Genomic DNA, 23,217 nt, shown 5'->3' with positions numbered 1-23,217 from the left:
ATTTTCTAGTTGATGTAACACAGGAGAATTCCTTTGGGAAAACATTAATGTAACACATGAGAAGAGCCATTTGTCCACTGCTATATTACGAAAGTCTCCCCAGTGCAGGTTAACACAGAGATTGAGCGCTCAGCAAGTGATTTTGTTGCAGATAGACTAAGACTATCGTTCATAAAGATAAAGCTTAAAAGGTCCTCTTCGTTATATTGGTGAAAAGACAGAGATCTTGAATCATTAATTTACAAAAGGTGTTAAAATGGGTGGGTTAGCATGTTGAGTAACTAGTCAAAACAGGTTAACTCAGGTTGTTCTAGGCCCCAAGCACATTTTTATGTCCTATAATTTTCCTTAGTCCATCAGATATGATTACAAAAGCTTTTTTAATGTTAATGATGGTGATCAGTAGTATTTAATTTAGTAAACCAATTTTGGAGGTTTTATGCTCTCCTTTTTTCTATTAAAAATGAGGTTTATGGCATTTGATCACACTTTGGACAACTTTGACCCGTTTGACATGTTTCTTCTCTATTTTTTATGTTTATATTTAATTTAAAAAATAACTTAATCCATTTAACCTGTTAGTAGAGATGTAACACTGCCCAAATCAACCCTTCATAGATAAAAGTGTTGACTTTTTCACCTCTAACTATATATCGAGTTGGATATTTTATATCCATTTACATGGTTGTAACAATGCAGGTGCACATACAATCGGAGTAACAAGTTGTGCAACATTTGTAAACAGATTATATAACTTATCGCTCATGATAGTATGTTATTGGACCGCAACATGGTATCCAGCCTTCAGAATCTATGTCCAGTCAATGGAGACGCTAGTCGGACAATACCTCTGGACTGGAACTCGACTGAACTATTTGACGCTTATAACTTCCAAAACTTGATTAATTCGGGAATTCTGGAATCTAATCAATTCCTATAATTATTTCGACTACACAAAGTCTAGTTGAACTCTACAGCAACAACAGACAGCTATTCTTCAATGAGTATGCAAATTCAATGATCAAATTTGGGAATATACAACCATTCAGCGGATCAGCTGGGTAGATTAGGAATGCCATCCCAAACACCCCCTAAAGCTTGGACCCTAGAAAACTTACTACACTCTCTCATAAAGCGGCCCGTTTTTAAAAGTCTAGATGTGAAAACCAAAGAGACAGACCGTGGCCAACACTAATACCCAACCCTTGCTATTTTCCTTCCTTATTATGATTCGTACTGCTATATATTTATGGGGGTAATTAAACTGGAAGAAGATAAGGAACAATTGCCCGGGAGTTGAACTTTCAAAAGTACCCTAGTTTGATATACATCAAGAACTCAACCTTTTACTGAAATTGAACCAAAAATTCTCGAAACAATGAAAAAGCCATATGATTAGATAAAAATGTTCTACTACAATCACAAACATAATAAACAAGAGTTCAGAGCATGATTAAAAGAACCATCAAACCCGATTAACTGAAATCCAACAAACACAAGATACTAGAAACTATTTGAAGATAGATTTGTAGTTCTAAAGAAGAAGCAAAAAGGTCATACACCAAAGCCATATCTTTTTCCTGCATGCTTCAGCAACTAGAAACCACCTTATTAGCGCATTAATCTTCTTAATTTGCCATGCCACCTGCTTTCTCTTCCACTGAAACATCTACAGATTTAGAACTAGAATCCATGTAAACATAGGGAGATACAAGACTCCGCACATATGTAGGGGCAACAATATATCTAGAAGTGTTGCACAAAACAACACGCGGTGGATCATCAATAGCGTAATCATCACCACCATCATCATCAGATTCTTCCATGAGAACTCATCACATAACTCTCCGGCAACAATTCCCAATAAGATTGTTTTCCACTATTATTATTATTGTCGCTTTTCAATACCCATATCTCGGTGGACGTCCATGAGCCAACATAAAGGCATAGAGATCCTTCCATGAGCCCCAGGGTGTAGCTATAAGTAATATGTTGATATACAGAATGGAGCATTTGAGTCTTTGTAAATTCCTCACGAGATAAATTAAAAGAAAAAATGGCTCCCTCTTCAGTTTGAGAATTGGTCATATCCCAGTGAAGTGCCCCATCATATAAGATGCCGCAAACAGTATTTGCACTAGCAGATGCATAGTCATATTCTTCAATGAATTTCCAAACACATGTTTTTAACGAATAAACATAAAAACGTGTTCTGGACCGTATAAGAAGTCCCATATTCACAACAAGGCCTACTACAATCTTGTAGTCGTCGTTGGATGAATCATAACCGAATCCCCAAACCAAATCCCACCTTTTGTCGCTCTTGGGAAGAGGCTCTGGTGGGGGTTCAAGTATTTTCATGACCTGTCTAGTGCAAGGATTGACAACTAAAAGTTGAAAACCTTTGGGAGAGACGCATACAAGACCATTGGCAGAACCAACCACAAACAACCTATTTTCACTAAGAAACCAGCAATTGATGCCTTCCCCAGTGATCCTTTTGTTAAGTTCACGATCGTTGTTGTAAGCATGTTGTTTTAAATGAGAGTCGGCAAAGTAAGGAGTGGAGATTAAAGAATGCCATGCATGACTTACAGACGCCCTTCCATCTGATTAAATCTTTCACATCCGATCGATTCAGAATTTGTTCTATCATATCATCAGCCGCTGCTGCCGCCATTGGATGGAAAGTAGGGGTGTTGATGGGTCGGGTTATTTGGGTTTCGGGTTATATGGGTCGGGTTATTCGGGTTTGAGCCATATAAAATGTGACCCATAAACCGAATCGAATAAAGATTTGGGTTTTGGATTTCGGGTTAAATGGTTCGGGTTGAGTTTTGGGTTAAACCCAAATTAACCAATTAAAAAGGTTTTGAAACAACTACAAAAACTTCCAGTGTGAAAATAGGGTTAGTTGCCGATTTACATGAAAAATACGGTATTTTAGCTACATAACAATTCCAACATATGAGTATTAAAAAACATTATCAGAAGAGAGTACATGCGTTATAGTCCAAAAGAATATTTCTTCTCGTATTTCCGAATCAAATTCTTATATATCTTGTTACAGTAAAGTAACAAAAACCAAGTTTTACATTAACATTAAAGCCCACTGTTCTTAATTGAGCTGGTTCTTTCACGTATGTCGTATGATATTAGGTTTAGACCCGACGGTTGGACCAACTTTCTTTTTTGTAGAGCAACACATTAAGAGTTATGAAAACATATTAAGGAATTTAACATTAAGGGGTGGTATAATAAATTAAAATATGTTGAGTTGAAATTAACTAGACTTATATGAAGGTAGATAAATAAAACTGTATAAGTGTGGATTTTTTTTTTACGCATGTATCTTCATAAACCTAATTCCAACCCTTGGCTTAAAGAAAACAATAAATTGTGGTATTAAAAGAAATTGTCTGAATGAATGATGTTAAAATACTGAAGTATTATTCAAAGTACAGTCCATTCTTTCATCCGTGCTTGTAATCCCTAGCATCTCGCTAGTTTTTGCTTGAATAAATAAAAATTTGAATGTTAAAAAAAAAAAATACAAAGTACAATACATTGAAAAACAAATAGCTAGCATCTGATGACCCATGCATCAAGTAAAACTCCCAGCTCCCATTAAAAGTGTCTTATTTTGAGTTTTCAACGTCTTTATTTATAAATTTTGACCTTAAGTATGTTTTTTGTTGTTATATTAAACTTGATGAAAATTATACCGATGAAAACAATTTCAAAAGTACAACTGATTCATGTAATTTTCACGAAGTATTATCTAACACAAACAAAATTATTTAAAGTCAAATTTAGAAAATATAGACTTTGAAAATTCAAAATATGACACTTTTAATTATTTTGAGTATATGTTTTAACTAATATTTGGTTTCTTAATGGTAAGACCTAACGGAGTCTAGGTATGACGGCGATGGGTGGGATTCATCAAAAAAAATTGCTAATGATAACAACATTAACGGGGATTGGAGCTAACGATGTTGGTGGCCCATTACTATCACCACCTCTCAAAGTCTGTGTATTGCTGGTGTACAGTGTACACATGTCTTTGGCAACTAAATGATGTTTTTGTTATGAGTTTTGTAATGCAATTGCCTGTGTTCAATTTGTGCTTTCTTCTCTTAATGTTACAGCTTTTACAATTTGTATTAAACTTGAACAAGTTCAGACATTATGTAGTGGAATACCTGGAGCATTTATACCTACGAGAGCTTCAAAGTGTGGATCAACAACTCGAGACAGCTCTTAAACGAGTATGTACAAAGAAGGTAACTTAAAATTGATGATATGCTTTCTCGAATTCTCGTATGTTTGAGTCCATCTCCAAACTCCATAAAAAGGTACATGCTAGGAGGTTTAGGAGGTTTTATACACTAGTAATGTGTCATTCTTGAGAAATATAGAGATTGTACGTATTAACTGCTATTGAGAGTAAAATGTTTTCAAAGAAGGTCTTGTGGTTAACCAGTCAGGAGCTTATACAATGCTACCTGGACCCTATGAGATGGTTGGTGACATCGCCCTCAAGTTTCAAGCGATTGGCCTCAATGTCATGGATGTCATATCCCTATCAGGCGTCTTTAAATTTTGTTTATCATATTCACATGGTGTACTTTGAGTAGTTAGACCTGTATGATTCTGTTGCAAACAGACTATCGTTCATAAAAATAGAGCTTTATTCATTGTATTGGTGAAAATACATAAATCTTGTAATCATTAGTTTAAAAAGGTGGTAAAATGGGTGGGTTGGCATGTTGGGTAACTAGCCAAAACAGGTTGTGAATCAGGTTGGTCTAGGACCCAAGCACATTCTTATGTCCTAGTTTTCCTTAATCCATTAGATATGATTACAAAAGCTAGGTTTTAATGATAATATTGATGATCAATATGTTTATTTTAGTAAAGCAATTTAGGAGGTTTATGCTTCTTTTTTTTTTTGTTTTTTTTAAAATGAGGTTAATGGCATTTAACCTGTTTGACCCATTTGAAATGTTTCTTCTCTATTTCTATTTTTAATAAAATATATATATATATAATCCATTTAGCCCGTTAGTAGAAATGTAACGCTACACAAATCTGGGAAATTTAAAGGTTAGCTTAGAGTCCAATAAGTATAAAAACAGCAGAATTGGTTTAATGGTTGAATTATTGGGCCCATGGCAGTTTCCTTACACTCTCCAAGTAGTTTACTTTGTCTAATTTAGGTGACAAGTTTATAAAATATTATAATTATAATTATAATTTAATTTATAATAGACCCTTCTATTCGCAAATTTTTTATTGTTTTTTATCTGCATATGGTTTCAATTGAAGTACAGCATGGGATATAGTTTTACTTAATGTTAACACATGAAATTCCTTTAGGAAAAAAATGTAACACATGAGAAGCCCACATGCTTCTTTTTTAGACTCTAATTTTGTCTACTACCATCATAATTGCACAGTTGCACTTCTTTTCAAACCAACACCACTCCAGAATCCAGATCCAAAGAATGAACATCAAATGAGATGAAATTAAGAAAATCTTGTCTAAAAGTGTAATGGTTATATGTTAAACAAATAAAACTTTTAAAAAGTTATTTGTCAGCTAAAGTAGCATTAGTAAATTGACATAAAATATGTTACCATTTTCTCAAATTGGACAGAAGTGTATGTTTGAGAAAAGCCCATGCACTGATACAAATTTCATTTCTAGAAGCCAGGAACATGGTTCATAAGGTTATGGTGTACTTCGTTTATACATGGTGATAAGTTGACACAGATCAAGTAGTTGGGAATTTGGGTTTGATTGAGATTTGAGATGCTAATATTTGGCTCTAGGTTGAATAACATATTTGGAAATAGAAGTTTGATTATCGTTTAAGATTTATTGGAACAGCCGACGTTTTATTAAAAAAAAAAAAAAATAGCAAGATACTAGCAAAAATGATTACAAGTACATGAATAACAAGAAAAGGGTTGTAAGGTACCCATTTTTAATCAGGATGGTGGGTTATGTTCGGAAGACAGGTTAGAGTTGAGTTTTCCAACCTGATATTAATATCACATGCGTCAGATCGAGTATTTTTAACCTGCAAACCCGAACCCAACCTAAGTGACAGCCTAGCTTCTATTGTTCGATAGAATGCTTGATGATTCAAATGGTCTATATAAAATTGATTTCATAATAAACTTACACTATCTAATAAATGTAGGAATGTAACAATTACAATACTATGTTACTTCTTTATATTAATCCGGTGACACAGATCACCAAACCGGAAGGAATCACTGTTGAAATACCAAAACTGAATACTACTATATACAAATTACATTCATACCATATAGCAAAACCCAAGTGAAAACTAACCAAGATTCGAAAAGACTAACTAATTCAACATTATTTATTCAGATGCTTAGAAGATCACGGATCTTATTTTGTTCATTGTTGTTGACATTGTCTGAAGTACTGATGGGTGATTCCATGGTGCCTGGCAGAGGCGGTGGTGGCGGTGATGGAGATCTCAAAAGAGGTGAATCTGGAGCAACACTAGTGGCAACAACTGATTCTCCTCCTTGTCTGCAAACAGAAGTCTTAGGAACTTCTGTTAAGATTTGGACAACTTCTCTCATGGTCGGTCGTTCCACTGCTTGTTCTTCAACACAAAGCATTGCTACATAGAACATGTGCATTACCTCGTGTGTGGGAGCATATGGGAGTCTAGGATCTACAATCTTGGAAACATGTTCTTTATTACCACCCGTCAACTTTCTCACCCATTGCACTATGTCTACGCCATCTCCAAATTCTCCCACTGGTTTCCTGCCAGTCACTAGCTCCAACAGAACTACACCAAAACTATACACATCACTCTTCTCATCAACTTTTAGAGTGTATGCATATTCTGCGGTCAAAAAAGATACATTCTTGATCAATATAAGAATAAACCCATGCAGCAAACACAAAAGTACAAACTTTATTATGCAAGGATATTCTGAAATCTAAAAGATACAATCTTGATAAATCTATAAAGAAACCATGTCAAAAGGCATCAACTTTAGTATTTATGTTCTGCAACCAAAAAGATACTTTATTGATCAATAAAGAAAAATATTTGAGAAGTCTAAAAGAAACCCCTGTACGATAAAAGCATAAACCTTAATGTTTATGTATTTTGTGCAACCAAAAAGATACATACTCGGAAGACATAAGCCGATGTCAAAAAACATAAACTTTATGCAAATTTTAGAAGCTTGGACTATAAGTTTACCTGGTGCAATATACCCGTAAGAGCCAGCAATTGCTGACATACATTCTGAGGTGCCTGAATCTTGCAAGAACTTAGCAAGACCAAAATCCGCCACATGGGCTTCAAAATTAGAATCCAAAAGTATATTGTTTGATTTCACATCACGGTGAAGGATCAATGGGGAGCAATCATGATGGAGATAGCAAAGTCCCTTTGCAGATTCAATGGCAATCTTATATCTTGTATCCCAATAGAGATGGCCACCTTTCTTCCCATGAAGCATTTCACCTAAGCTCCCATTTGGCATATACTCATAAACCAATAGATTTGTTTCATGGTTTGAACAGAACCCCAACAACCTGACTATATACCTATGTCTAATTCTCCCTAGAGTCTGAATCTCGGCATTGAACCCGTGATCATGGGCTGAACCCCGACTCATAACTGCTAACCTCTTGACAGCCACTAGCTCATTGTTTGGCATAACCCCTTTGTAAACAGTTCCGGCTCCTCCTTTTCCAATAATGTTATCTTCTTTTAAACTATCAAGAACATTATCACATGTAAAGTCTAATCTTTGGAAAGCCGTGAGTTTCCATGCTCGAGCTTCACTATTTCGTTTTAAAGATCGAGCCTTTATGATTGCTGCAATAGCAAACACAATGGAGCAGAGAAGAAGCCCAATAACAAGCAAAAGCTTTGCAGAAGAAGAAAGTGAGCCTTTTGAATGTGAATGATGGGTGCTATTAGCAAATGCATCATTACATGGTCCTAAATATGGTCCACATAGCTTTGGGTTCCCCTCAAATGAAGTGTAATTAAAGTAACTAAACTGCCCTGTACCCGGAACCAAACCAGAAAGATCATTATATGAAAAATCAACAGACGTCAAGCTTTGCATTGATGCAATCGATGTGGGGATGCTACCTACTAAACGATTACGTGATACATTCAAATAATTTAAAATGTGCATATCTGTTATTTCAGTAGGAATCTCTCCGGAAAGCTGGTTCTGGCTAAGATCCACATATGTCAACAACTTACATCTACTAATCTCCGGTGCAATCTTCCCAGAAAAACTATTTCGGCTAAAATCAATCTTTGACAGTTGCTGCAATTTCCCTATTTCACCCGGAATGTGCCCCGTAAAGTTATTACCATCCAGCAAAAGCTTCTGAACACCAGTAAAGTTACTAATACTAGCAGGCAACGGACCACTTAACCCATTATTCGACAAACTCACCTGTCCAAGACTAACCGAAACATAACTAGTCACAGGAAACCCACCCATAAGTAAATTATCTTGAAGCTCGACTTGTGAAAGCTTAGGCAAACTAAACAACCCTTCCGGTATCGAACCATTAAGATAATTCTCCCCCATTCTAACTCGACTCAACGACTCACATTCGCCTAACTCCAACGGTATCTCCCCAAATAAAAAATTCTCCAACACAATCAAAGTTTCTAGCTTATTCCCATAACACAAACTACCAGGCAATGAACCAGTCAACTTATTTGTACTCAAATCAACTATTTGCAACTTCCCATTTTTACCTAAACTTTTCGGTATATTTCCAGTAAAATTATTATCCCATAACTGTAAAACTTCTAATTCAGGCAAGTCAGCTATAAACTCCGGTATAGACCCATATAACTTATTTCGAAATAAATTAATTAAAGTTATATTTTTTAAATCTTTAAAAGATTCCGGTATCTCTCCAGTGAACATATTATTTGAAAGATCTAAACTTTTTAATGATTTTAAATTCCCAAGTTCATTTTTCAAATACCCAGATAGCCCATTAATTTGTAGAAAAAGTGTATCAAGATTTACAAGTTTACCGAGCTCGGCCGGAATTTCTCCGGCGAGTCCACAGCTAGCAGCATCTATACGTATCAAGCTAGTTAAGTTCCCAATCTCCGGCGGTATGCCGCCGGAGTAAACATTGTAATAACCCAGATAAAGATATTTCAAATTACTTAACTTTCCAATCTCCGGCGGGATTTCTCCGGTGAGTTCGTTGCCGGAAACCGCCAAATATTCAAGTTTTGAAAAGTTCCCATATTCCGGTGGGATAAACCCAGAAAAATAGTTGCCACCCAGATGAAAATGCCGGAGGTTTGAATTTTCCGGTACACCGGCGGGAAGGTTTCCGGTCAAGTTATTATTGTAAAGATCAAGAACTTCAAGATTTTTTAAACTAAAAAGTTCCACCGGGAAAGTGGAATTAAAAATATTGTTGGAAAGGTTTAGATACCGTAGACCGGAGATGTTTGAAATCTCCGGCGGGATATTTCCGGCGAAATTGTTAACGGCAACGGTGAAGTTAACCAAGTTTACAAGGTTTCCGATAGTATGTGGAATTATCCCGGTGAGATTAAAATCAGCAAGATTTAATGAAGTCACGTGACGTTGAGAATCGCACGTGACACCAGCCCAAATGCAATGACTAGTGGATATATTCCATGATTGTAAAACGGATTGTGGGTCGGATGTTATGAAGGATTTTAATGATAGTAAAGCTTTGTATTCGGGTAAATGGGCTGACCCGGTGGGTTGGGAAATGGATATTGGGAGGGAAAGAGTGATTGTTATTATTAGGAAATATAGTGTGACATTCATGTTGTGTGTTTCTGTGTAAGGATTGTTGTTATGAAATAAGGTGGTGTTTTATTGATGAAGAAGAAGGTGAGTAAGATACAAAAGAGGTGTAGAAAAATATGAATATTTACATTCTTTCTCCGAGAATGTGTAGAATCTTTTATTATTTTAATGAAAGATTTTTTTGAATTGTTAGAGCAGACATGATTGGACTTCAATAGATAGAAATTGGATTCTTTTCGTTTGTTGCATACAAGAACATTCGTAATCGTTCACTCTTTCACCTACATTTTACATTTTTTTTATCACATCAGCATTACATTTTTATTCTTTTCATTTTTTACTTTTTCCTTTAACCATCCATCTATTATTTGATCCCCACTATTATTTAATCAAAAAAGAAACTAAACCAAGTATATATGTATCTTCATTAAAAACAAAACAAAGTAACATTATTTGGTCCCCACATATATGTTATCTTCACTAGAAACAAAACAAATAGAATAAAAAGCAATCGGTGATCAGTTTAACCGATTGACACATCACCGACCTATCACCTCCACGCCCGTAACAATTCACCGACTTTTCACCTTTTGTGTTCACCTACTGTTACCATTGGTTTAATATTGCAGGTTATTTATATGTAATGACAGTAATGTACATCATAAAGAAGATGATATCTATAACATACTATTGTAAATTGTAATTGTAAGTTTGTAACTCTCTCGCTTAGGTTTTCTTCTACTTCGTTGTATATTGACTATTGGTCTTAATATCCATACGATGATAGTTATATATATATATATTGTATTTTAAAGAAAAATTGAAAATGACTTATACATGATCTGTGAGTATGAAATAAATTGTGGTTAAATTAAACCGGTTATCGAAGCTAAATTATAATAAACAATAATGAAAAATATAATATATGATTACTTAAAATATTGAATTTACCTTAAATTTTTAGAATCACGTCAAAATCGAAACTTGTAAACATAGTGGATGACGACAAATAGTCTTTTGATAATTTCATATTGTAAACTCAAAATTTTGAAAACTTTATGTTAATAACTTATTATAAGTAATATAATTAATAAGAGTTGAAGAATCGTGAAAGAAAAGGAAAACAATTTATGAATGAGAAAACAATCAATCAAATAAGGTTATAAAATATTTTGTATTAATAAGTCAAGAGTTAGAGTTTAATTTTAAGTCGAATAAAAAAGTTGAATCTGTATACAATTAAAAAAAACTAATTTAATAAAATAAATAAATTAAAAGGACACGTGTCGATCAAGGATTACATCACGTGTCGTTTCAAGAATATCTCAGTTATGTTTTAGTTTATTGGTAAATTCAAAAGCTTTTATATTAACAAATGTCATTGATGGGAATTGAGAATAAATTTGAAATGAACATTCAAAAGTTAGAAATTATTTCTTTTATAAACCATTAGCAATGCTGTTATACTCGTAACATTCTAGGAGTTTTAGAACTCGTGAATAGGCAAATAAGATAAAATCATGCCAAAAGATTTGATATAGTTAAACATTATATGTAAAATTTACCCATTTCAATACGTTTTTAAAGTCTTCAAAATAGTTGAAGTACTTCTTCGCATCAAAGTAAAATAATGATCAAAATTATATAAAAGGAAATAATAATAAATGTGATTAATCTAATATGTTATAAGATAAGATTAATAAACGTTAAACTACATTAAATCTTTATAATTTAATACTCAATAGATTAATATCTCGATAAAGTTGTAATTTGTGTAGTCCAAAATTAAGAGAATTATTGTAAATTAATACTCGATTGATAAATTAACAAAATATCTCGGTCACAACATTATTAATTTATATAGGTATAAATTTATATAGGTGACGTTGTATGCGATAAGATTGTAAAAGGTGACTAATGTAGTTATACACCTTAATGTTTAGTCGGTAACTAATTGTCTTCGTTTACAAAATTTGGTTATCTTGATTTTCAAACAACCCCCTAATAAAATGATTTTTTTTTTAAATTTTACTAATTGTTTATAAAAACAAAAAATAAAAAAAAAACCTAAAGTTTTTTCTCTATATGGAGAAATTTTTAGTATTAGTTTATATCTTAACTTTGATTGTAAATGCGATAGTGTTCAATGAAAAATTGTTTATTTCTAAAAAAACTCATTTTAGCATTATATAAACTTGACATCTTTTGAATTGCGACACTAATTAAAATATTACCATCTGCTGAGTAAGTTAACAAAGATGTTAAAAAATATATTCATTATGAAGAATATTTAAAGTTGAAATTTTTAAATAGAGGTGAAAAAAAATCTATTCTTTTAAGGGAAATTGATACGTTTGATTAAGATGGCATATATAAGCTCACTTGGTAGATAATCAAATAATTATCAGAAGTAGATGTAATGCTTTTTTTTTTGAACGGCAAAGTTATATAAATATTATACGAACAAGACCAGCTAGTAAAACACTAGAGGTAAAAAAAAAAGTACAAGGTAAATGCTATCGAAAGCCTAGATATACAACACTATAACAAAATCTAGACAAAAATCGGGGTCTAAACTCCTAAGATCATAGAAAAAGGTCCCAGGTCCCGAGTGAAACAGGCTATCAAGAACACAACTCCATGAGAGATATGAAAAAACCGAAGCTCTCCACACCACACAACAAACAACAGTTGAAAGAACTAAGTGTTGATCGGGTTCTTAAGCCACTCGTCCCATTCAATGCTTGACTTATTGTTTCTGTTTTTGTACCAGAAAAAAGGCAGTGTGGATGATAGTGTCCACGAGAACCAAATCACGTTTCTTAGATGGTTCAAAGATAGCATCGTTTCTAAATCGCCAAAGCTCCCACCAAACCGCATAAACGATAACAATTATAATATCTTTAATTTTTGCATGATGATTCAAAGATCCCACATAGTCCAGAATATCAACCAGGTCCTGATTATGAACAATGTTAATTCCCAGCCATCTAGAAATAGAGTTACATACTCTAGAAGCAACTCGACATTCCCCAAACAAATGACGAAGAGTTTCAATACCATTATTATAACAAGGGCAGATAAGAGAGTTACTATGAATTCCTCTGAACCACAAACTAAATCTAGTAGGAAGCCTATCTTTCAGTATCCTCCATATAAAAATATTCACCTTGCGGAGAACATATTTGCTCCATCTAGTAGCTAGGTAATGGCGAGGCAAAATTGAATTATCGATATGTTTTCTAACTCCCTTGACAGTGAACTCTTTATCTTGGTTGCATTCCCAAACCCATTTATCATGAGTATCAACAACAATAACATTCCTTATGCAATCAGAAATTTGTTGCAACTGGGAATGTTCCACCCCACTCCTAATATCCCTTCGCCAATTCCACATGAAATTTGCTCCATTCAACCTGTCACTAACCATGGCATTTTTATCAGTCTCGAGATTGAATAATTGAGGGATCCTGGTAGCAAAGGGTACGTTGTCAGACCAAACATCTTTCCAGAAATCCGTGTCTCTACCATCTGCCAATTCCAGATATAATGATTTTTATTTTGAACTAGCATCGTACACGCACAATGCGGCCGTAGTCGTGGCGCCGATGGTGTAGTGGTAAGGGTGATTGTAGGTGGTGGAGGCGACGTTAAGTGATTTGGATAATTTAAAGTGTTAATGAAAATGTTTTAAAAGATAAATGATTGATGGTGTAACTTAATCATTAATGTTAAGGTGATAGTGTATGTGAAAATATTTTAAAAGACGTTGGGTGAAAATATTACATAGTATCGATAAGGGAAGACATTTTAGACATTTCTCTTATAACTCTCAACCAGATTGTTGTTTTTTTAAGTAGTATTTTTATGCCTGAGATTTTCACCTCCAAGATCTTCAGGTCCCAATATCTTCGTGGTCCAAGATCTTCGTGGTTAAAGATCTTGGGGCTCTAAGATATCTGACCGTTATTTTACTTTGATTTAGCAATACAGGAACAGGTAAAACGGTAGACTTGCCCCCAAAGTCGGAATTTATGGTTGAAAACGTGTAGAAATGGCTCCACAACGTCCATTTACCAAGTAATCAAGTCAAAAAGAAGAATCTGCTCAAGATCCCAGATTTTTAGGATAAGCAGCTCAAGATCCCAGATTTTTAGGATAGTCAGTTAGATATTTTCTCTATAAAAGAGACAAGTGATTGCAGACTTAAGCACTCCGTCTTAGACCAGAAAAAACACTTCTTTCTCTCTAATTTCTTTTGTAAACACATCACACTTAACACTTTTCATCATTGTAACACTTAGATCAATCACTTGGACTCTCGAATTGTAATTATCTTCGATTTATAATAATAAAAGTAGCACGGAGGGACGATTGCTTCCTCCCGGGGTTTTTATGCCGGCAATCCAGAAGGATTAAAGGCTTTTCCTCGTCAACATATCACGATGTTCTTATTCCTTTTATGCATCTTACTTTATTTATATTTTATATAACGTTTTCTTACGATTATCGCTCATATCTTTGCATTTTGCTTACTTTTGATCAACTTATACAAAGTAATCTTTTTATTTACGTTCAAGTACATTAATTACTCATATTTCATGTTTTTATACTGTTTCTTAACGAGTTCTTAAGTATTATCACCTTTTAACGTCATTTATTCAAGATCTTAACACTCTATTTTTTCATTTGTTAAGTATTATAAGTATATCTTTACTACTTTACAGTTTTAACTTGATAAAAAAAATTCATTTTAACATTATTGTACGTGATTAATCAATATTTAGCTAATACGTTACATTTTCGCAATTATTTTGACATCTCAGTATACTGACCCTTCAAGATCTTTAAGCACATAACCTAACGAACGAAAGTTTGGTTACATAATTAATTTAGGTCTTCAACGTAGATTATCTTAGGTAAATTTTTGACCAAAACAGTATTGATAAAAAATTTTTGGTCATTTGTTAACTTTTTTATATAATAGATTATTTTTTATATTTATTACTCAAATAAATTTTGTGCATATACATATAAATATTAAACTATAAATAAGATTAAGAAAATGACCAACATAGTTATACGACTGAAAGATAAGCCAAATTTACTTTTAATTTTTAATCATCCTCGCTAAATAAATGGGGTTATCTTGAATTTCAACTAAATTTTACTAATTGTTTATATGACATACATATTTTACTAGCTATTTTTAATACAATACGACAACACTTTCTGATAATAATAATATCACTATATTTCAACATGTATTATATATGAGTATCAATAATTATGTAATTATAAATATGGTTTTAGATAAAATTAAACAAAGATTAAAGTAAAACAAATAAAACAATAGGTTTCTTTTCACTGAAAATCACCGTGCATCATGAAAATAATTATGCATTAATTGATTCGTGAATCTTCGTGCATCAATTTAACAATGATCTAAAAGTCAAACTCTTGTCTTATTTGTTTTACTTTGATATTTGTTTTACAATACCTAACCTCTTATAAATATTTCATTTAATAATTTCGTGTATTACGCGGACAATAATCTAGTATGTTATAAAACATGTTTTAAAAATTTAATTTGGACACATGATAATGAAATTAACAAATAAATAAGTGATATCGATTGTTATTTATTGTCCCAATATTATAGGTATTGTTTCCCTTTTTTCGGATTTTTTTAGGAAGAGTCCTAACTACGAAATAATTGGTATAAATAGGTTGTACCTTTTATATCGAATTTCACTTCTAAAATTTTATAATAAAAATACAATAATTTTAAGGAAATTTTTTGAATACACATAACAAAACTCCTTTCTTTTCCTATACCTCATTAGTCAATAGTCTTATTCAGATGGTTCCATTCCTTTTCGGAGTTTTTTAAGAGGGATCATTTTGTGTATTCAAATATTAGTTTGTAGAGAATTTTTTTTTGCAAATAGTTTCAAGTAGGGACGATCTCGTGTTATTTTAAAAAGGGACAATCTTATATATCCACCTCCTAAACTTCAAAATAACATATTTACTCACTTAAGTAACTTAATATCATATTTACCCAAACCAAACCTTAAAATTCACAAATTTACCCATTTCATAAATTAAAAACTCAATTGAAAACTAAATTCTCATTTTACCCCTAATAATTAGAAAGGTAAAATAATTATTTAAGTTTTTCAGCATTAAACTTAAAGATTACGAAAGAAAGTGCAATCTGTTACACATAACTTTGCATATCAACGAATACATTGGTCTCAAACTCAAATTGGGTTATTGATTTTTAAGACTTTAAAATCATTTTAAATCTAGCACATGTAACGCTTTTATGCTGTCTTCTACTAAACTACTCATATATTTTTTATTATTATTATCTGAGTATATAAAAAAACATGGTGGATATATTAGCCAAATTTCTATACGAACTATGTAAAATGTGATTCTACATAAAGTAGAACATAGGTCCTGAATTTTAACAAACTGCTTTGTATAATTTCTTTAAAGCAATGAAATAAGTGTGGTTAATTTATAGTCACGAGAAAAAGAAAAAAAAAATTGATCCTTTAAATGGTATAATAATTGTTGATAATTAAATTAATCTATGATTATTAGTAATTTTAATGATTTTATTAATGAAATGGGTAAATTTGAAAGTTTTAAGCTTTAAATTGGGTAAATATGATATTAAGTTGTTTGAATGGGTAAATATATTATTTTAATGTTTAGAAAGAGGATATATGAGATTTTCCCTTTTAAAAATAACCACATATACCATTTCTATATACTTTTAAATAGTCAATTTAGACACATGTCTTTTTATATAACTAACTAGAATACCTATCTATAATCCCTTATAGAGAGGATTGACATTAAGATTTTAAGCACTTTTTTCGTTCCTAAAATACCCCTACTCACAAAAATCCCTACACGCTCTTTCTTCTCCCCTACCAAACCATAACCCACACACACACAAACCCACTTTATCTCACAATATCCGCCTACCCCTTCCACACCACCGCCGCCCTCAACAGCATCGGACCGTCGAACGCCACCACCGCCATAAATTGGTATCACCATCGTGGTTCACTCTCATTCACACGATTCACTCTCGATCCACCCCAACCGCCATCATCTCTCCCTCTCTTCACTGCCCAGACACCATTTTCACCACCAACACACACACCCGCAAATCAGAAAAGTGGGGGAAGCCACCTCCGACCGTCGTCATCATTCATTTAATCCACTTCCGCCGTTGTTCTTCTGGTAATTTTCGTTTCTCTTCCATTTTATTGTATTTTTTTTTCTTTTGTAAAATTTAACAATCATTGTTTAAGTAGAAAAATCATTTTATATGTCATTGCTCCCCAATCCTTTTAAGCCACCGCCCGTGTCGTGGAAAGTAAAACATCATATCAGCCATGACTACGTATAGTCGGAAATCATGAAGTAATTACCATTGGTACTCATATGATGCATATGTCTTCGTTGATATATATGGGGGTCAAACCAGGGTACATACAGATTGTCGTTTTGACATACAATGACGAATACATTTTTTGTGACCATGACCTATACAGAGCTTGATAACATATAGAAATTGGGTATAACGAGAATGTTCAAAGGAGAAGAGTGTGTTTCTTCAAAATGCGAAATGGCTTGATGAAAAACCCATGAGCTACTTGTGCTTTGCAACTATCACTGATTTTGTTTGCGTTTTATGTCAAAGTATTTTATATATATTTTGTTGCAGCATGAGTCAAGTACTTAAGGAGACACATGAGAGCTAATACAGGGCCACTAACATAAGATCCATCTGTTGTGTCGCACCTATTGGTCTGTCCTTTTTTTTTTTTGCTTATGTATATATGTTTTTATCTTATGGCTTTTTAATGTAAGCATTGTAAACTGGTTTAATGATTGAGATTTCTCAATTGGTGGTTCTTTTTCTTTCCATTTTATAGGCACAACAAGTAGAAGAAATAGGAAGGCTATAAGAGCAAGTGGGGATGCTTTGAATCAGAAAACAAGTAAGATTCTAATTCTTTCTTTGAAATTTTTGACGATTGGAATTTAGGTCCACTCAACCATCTGTTGCGCTACATCTACCTGTGCCACCTCTGCCGCCGCCACCACCACCACCACCACTTCGTTCTATTTCCTTCATCTTATTTAACAACGGGATGTAGTGTCAAATATGTTTTGTTGTTATTCAAGATCTTTTTTATCTTCAATAGTTTATAAGTTGTATGAAAAAATATAATGTTTATGTTTTCTTATTTACAGGTTGCCGATGAACTCTGATGTAAGTCGACATCCAGATTTATCCCTAAGATTTGCAGGTAAGGCGTTGCCTTATTTTTTTAGAGATAATATCAGTTTTTCAGTTATTTTTTATAATTTCCAGTTAATTATTTACAATATTGTAGATTTGCATGTAATGCTTTGAATATGTAAAGTATTTTTGGTAAATTATTGGTTAAAAAATGAAAGCTTTAAATTTATTATTGATATTTATGGTATGTTTTTTGGTATGTGTTTCTCCCGTTAATTGTGTGTTTTGGGTATGACCTTTATATAATTGAGAACAAAAATTGGCCGGTTCTTTAAAAAAGGTGAACACTTACATTTTCATTGAATAGGTGAGTATAACTCAATTCGGTATGTTTTGGCCTATGTTATCAATTTCGGTGAAATTTTGGTGAAATTTTCGGTGGTGGGACATAATTTCGGTATTGAATTTCGGTTTATATATCGTTTCCGAAATTGTTGGTGGTTTTGACCGAATTTGACCGAAATACCACCGAAATGACCGAAATTTGACCGAAATTTCTGAAATTTCGGTGAATTCTGTTTCAGCACTTCCAGGTTTTATCTTTTACTCTTATTTATGTATATATATATACATATATAATATTAGAATTACTGAAATACCACAAAAAAACGATATTTCGTATACCAGTCCGTGACCGAAACACCGAAATTTATGTCCTTGACTACTTAGGTTTTGGCTCATGCTAAAGCTGACCTTTCTCAACCCATACTCATTTGACCCGTTACCCAATTGTATTTTCTTATATGTGTGCAATGGATTTTCTTATATTTGTTGAAAGATATGTTTTGTAGAATTGATAGAGAGTTATGCAGTATGGGTTGAAATGGATAGGGCTGAAAACATCGACGAGGATGATATAACGGATATTGTTGTTTGTAGTGGCTAATGCAGCGATAAAATACACTCCCGCAAAGCTAGCACGATACATACATTCATCCGGTCGATTATTATAACAACGATCTAGAGTTCTTATTTGATTGCTTTACTTGAAAACAAACAATTTTATTTAAAAATCAAAGAGCTTATTCACAAGTACATGAAACGCCAAAGATCCCAATGAAGTGTTGGGACCTGTTGCTTATCATGTCTAACTAGAAGCAGTTGAATGCAAGTATTGCTAATGGTTATATGTTTGTCCTTTGTCATGTGTTTTGATTTATTTAATATACCTTCTCAAAGGAGACTTGCGATGTATTTTTAGTTGGATCCAATTTTGAGATGTTCAGTTTAGAGTAAGTCATCAAGCCATGGGATTTATTATTGCTAAACAGGTCCTTTTTTTTAGTTATCGCTGCAACGCGCGGATACCCATATAGTTTATAAAAAGGAAAACTACTAACTTAGTTCCTGAATGGCTGAATGTAATATTTTGTTCACATCAGACTTCGAACTTAAAAAATTTAATTAGCTCCTCCATGTGTCAATCCAAAATAGTTTACTTTCAAACATTGTAAAGGTCACTTGACATGAATATTGAAAAATCATGTGTTAAGTAAATGAAGTTCTCATGAGCCAATGAAGTTGGTAGCTCATTGGTAAGGTTTTTGATCTTGACATGATCCATCTGGGTTCGAGTCCTACTTACTACATTTGTGGAGGTGGAGTGGATTAATATAGTTTTTTTTCGAAAGTCATGATTTTTAGGCATACGTGTAATTTAGGAGTTAGAGTAGGATAGAATATCGTTCCAAAAAAATAAAATAATAAGTTCACATGATCTTTCTATATTCAAATTTGTTCCAATAATCATGCATGATACTCTTTACAGTAGTATATCAAACAAAAGCTTTAGACGATTAATTACTTTAGCAAATATGTAACCACTGGGTTAAACCTCAGTGACTAGGGGTGTTTCACTAAATCTGCTATGCGGGGCCCCGGGTAGGTTCTCCTCGACGGTATTTTCCAATAAAGGAGGTGGTATGATGAGAAAGGCTATTTAAGATCCGTTTAGTGCAAGACCCTTTCGTTGTGCGATTAGCACACATCATACGCGTCTGAAGTAAAATTCACTTGTCAAAATTTTTTTTTTTAGCAAATATGTACTCAAAGATACGGAGCCACAATTTGATATCAAAACGGGAGGAAAAGGGGTTGATTGGGATTTGCAGATTGGAAAAATCATGTTGATTTAATATTAGAAATGAAAACCTAAAAAAAAATAAGTTGTGTTCATTTGGAGGGGGTCGAATATCCATTGCCTTTTGGCCCTTGATGTAACGTACCTTTGCATAATTGCATATGCTCGTTACCTACAAATGTTTATAACATGGAATTATGCATACATGCCGACATATACGATACATAAGTATAAAAATATCACATAAAAATGATATCGAAACGCTACATTTTATATGAGGTTCAAACTTTCATGGTTTCCAAACGCTTATAGACAAAGTAAGTTTTTGTATTAACGGGTTTTGGTAACATTGTGTAGGTCCAGATAACCATGCAAGTAGTGTGACCAACGAGTAAACTACATCAACATTTCACCTACTACCACTCTTCTAATATCTCATATTTTGTGATTTTTGTCTACATCCCTTTGTTTGCTAAACTTGGGAATTAATTTAGCTGTTTTATACAACCAATTGTGTAAGACTTCATTTTTTCCATCTCAACATTCAACTTATCAAGTACGTGCAGGGATTCATCGTTATACGGTGAGGACGTGAGGTATTCTCTGATGTTGAATACCGACTAACTGTTAAAAAAAAACATTCAACGTCTCTCCAGGAATTTCAATTGCGCTCCTATTCATCATTGTAGGAATTGGGTGTAGTTTCAGGACCTTTAGCAATTGTTCTTGAGAAATGACCCGGTCTAGCCCATTCCTCGAATGAAGTTTTTATGTGATCCCTATCAAGAAGTATCATTTTTTCAATTGAACATATATAAAGTATATATCGTGCTCAATTGCAACTGATTTTATCAGATAAATAAGCATATAACAATTAGGGACGGAGTTAGTCAATCTACAAAATGAAAATAGTGTATCATGCTCATCCGATTCTCCGTCCCTGATGACAATTATCGTATTGTATCGCTTTAAAGTTTTTAACTACCAGATCGTACTTCGTCAGGAAAAAAAGTTATGGATGCAATTTGCAAAGTGTTAAACTTAATTGTGGTTTAGTGATGTTTTGTCATGGGGTCATTTTGGTCACACTCAGACAACGAATGCGATGTTTTGATTTTGGATATGCTTTTTAATAATTTTCCTTTTCAATCAACCTTTTTTAAAGAGGTAATTGTTGCTTAAATTTTGTGAGAGGTAGTTAAAAATGAATAAAATCTGGTCAAACTGAGGTGACTGCCAATAAATGGAACAAAATGAGCAGCTGGAAAGTATAAAAAACAACCCCTTTTTGCCTGACTGATTTGCTCTTTCATAATTACATATAGGCCTCTTTAAGTTTTACAAATTATACCCTACAATCCTACATATATGATTTGTTTGGCTTTCTATGATCGGTTTATATTATTGTACTGTGTACTAGTCTACGGAGTACACTATGAATTTTGTTTAACACAAAATGAAAATACTAAAACAAGGAGAAAAGTGAACTACGGATGTGTTTCTAGTTTTGTTGATAAAATTCACATTCTTTAACGAAAATGGCCCAGTCAACAAAAGTCATATAACAACGTTTTGATTAAGTACTGGTCCTAGGCAATGTTAACCATTAACCATTTGCAAGTGATCCAGCATCCATCTACATTGAAAAGAAGCAAGTTAACATTTGTATTATTTGGATTACGAAAAGTAACCTGGATCAACCCATTAACCCAACCCAACCCACCCATTTAGACACCTTTTAATCATGAATCCTGTCAATGGGGTAATGTTGTCTAGCTTGTTTAATCTTTCAAATTGATGAATATAGTGTATGGTTGCTGATCTTAATGCCTGAAATTAGTGTTTACGATGGTATCAAGAACTTTTAACGCTCGTTGAACTAATGTTACCCATAAAAATAGATATTATCAGAGTAAAAATTGGTAGATTCACTACGAGTTTTTCAAAATTTGGGTGACGAAGGATGATTTAACATATTGGCATCCCATAACAATTCAAATAACGACATTGTAACTATTCCTTTATATTACATGTACATATGCTGACCTTTAAAACTTTAGAACGCAATCTGGCATAGTTAATCCAAAGGATGAGATTCGTGTTATGTGTTTTCTTTCTCTTTCATATATCCTTCGTCCTCGATCGTGAAATCTCAAATATTTGGCTTGGGAGCACGGGTATATATAGCGCGATTCAGCGATGTAATGGAGGCGGTGGTAGCGGCGGCAACTGCAGTGTGACGGTGGTGGTGGTTGCGGCGGCTATAATGTATGGTTATTAATGTAAACGTAATTGATATAAAAGAAATTATGTAATAATTATTGCTTTTTTAAATCATACTGTAGAAACAATTATATATCATCAAAGAAACAATACCACGAAGTATTTGTTATCCTGCCGCATCGTATGGATATTATGGTAGTTATAATTAAACAATTATACACGGATGAAAGTTAACATTAACAATTAGGGTCCGTTTGTTTTTTCAATTATTAAGTGACTGAATGGATAAATCAAGTCTGTATGGATTAAGTCAATATAGTTGTTTTTTTTTAATTAAGTCAATAAGTCTTAAAGAAACACGACCTTAATCCATGTTTATGAAAGTTATATTCAAGCAAAATCCGCAAGCCCACAGGCCACAACATGCTATCTATTAAAAAATAAGATGGGCTTTGAAGATGGCGCGTCCAACATAACGGGCCCATTGATGGCGTTAGCACTTCACTTACTGACTTATAGCACAAAGAGCAAGCACCACTAATTAATTTATATAATGAGGGGGAAAAATATGATGGAAATTTCAATCATGTTAATGTTAGTTTGGTACAGACTTGAAAAATAAAAAAATTAGTAACTGGCAGGCTCTCTCTATTAAAAAAATTAGGAGGACGATTATTTCCAATGTATTAATTAATAATTTTACGCACGCCTTGACGAATTAAAGATA

The 23,217-nt window shown here is 33.2% G+C and overlaps 2 protein-coding genes across 2 annotated transcripts; both read right to left on the bottom strand.

Annotated features, from left to right (window-relative positions):
• Nucleotides 1–1,812: 1,812 nt before the first annotated feature.
• LOC122604688 (F-box/kelch-repeat protein At3g06240-like) lies at nt 1,813–2,361 on the bottom strand. The gene has a single exon (XM_043777558.1). It carries the CDS (start codon nt 2,359–2,361, stop codon nt 1,813–1,815), a length of 549 nt encoding a protein of 182 aa, XP_043633493.1.
• Nucleotides 2,362–6,177: 3,816 nt separating this feature from the next.
• Nucleotides 6,178–9,994, bottom strand: LOC122605632 (leucine-rich repeat receptor-like serine/threonine-protein kinase BAM1). The gene is made up of 2 exons (XM_043778589.1): nt 7,269–9,994; nt 6,178–6,902 (listed from the first exon to the last, which is right to left on the bottom strand). The coding sequence occupies exons 1-2, from the start codon at nt 9,868–9,870 to the stop codon at nt 6,406–6,408; spliced, it is 3,099 nt and encodes a 1,032-aa protein (XP_043634524.1). The 5' UTR covers nt 9,871–9,994; the 3' UTR covers nt 6,178–6,405.
• Nucleotides 9,995–23,217: the final 13,223 nt, after the last annotated feature.

This window comes from Erigeron canadensis, chromosome 6 (genome assembly GCF_010389155.1).
Source record: "Erigeron canadensis isolate Cc75 chromosome 6, C_canadensis_v1, whole genome shotgun sequence".
NCBI classification, from domain to species: domain Eukaryota; kingdom Viridiplantae; phylum Streptophyta; class Magnoliopsida; order Asterales; family Asteraceae; genus Erigeron; species Erigeron canadensis.
Note: the sequence above shows the minus strand (reverse complement) of the source record. Positions and strands in the feature narration are given on the sequence as shown.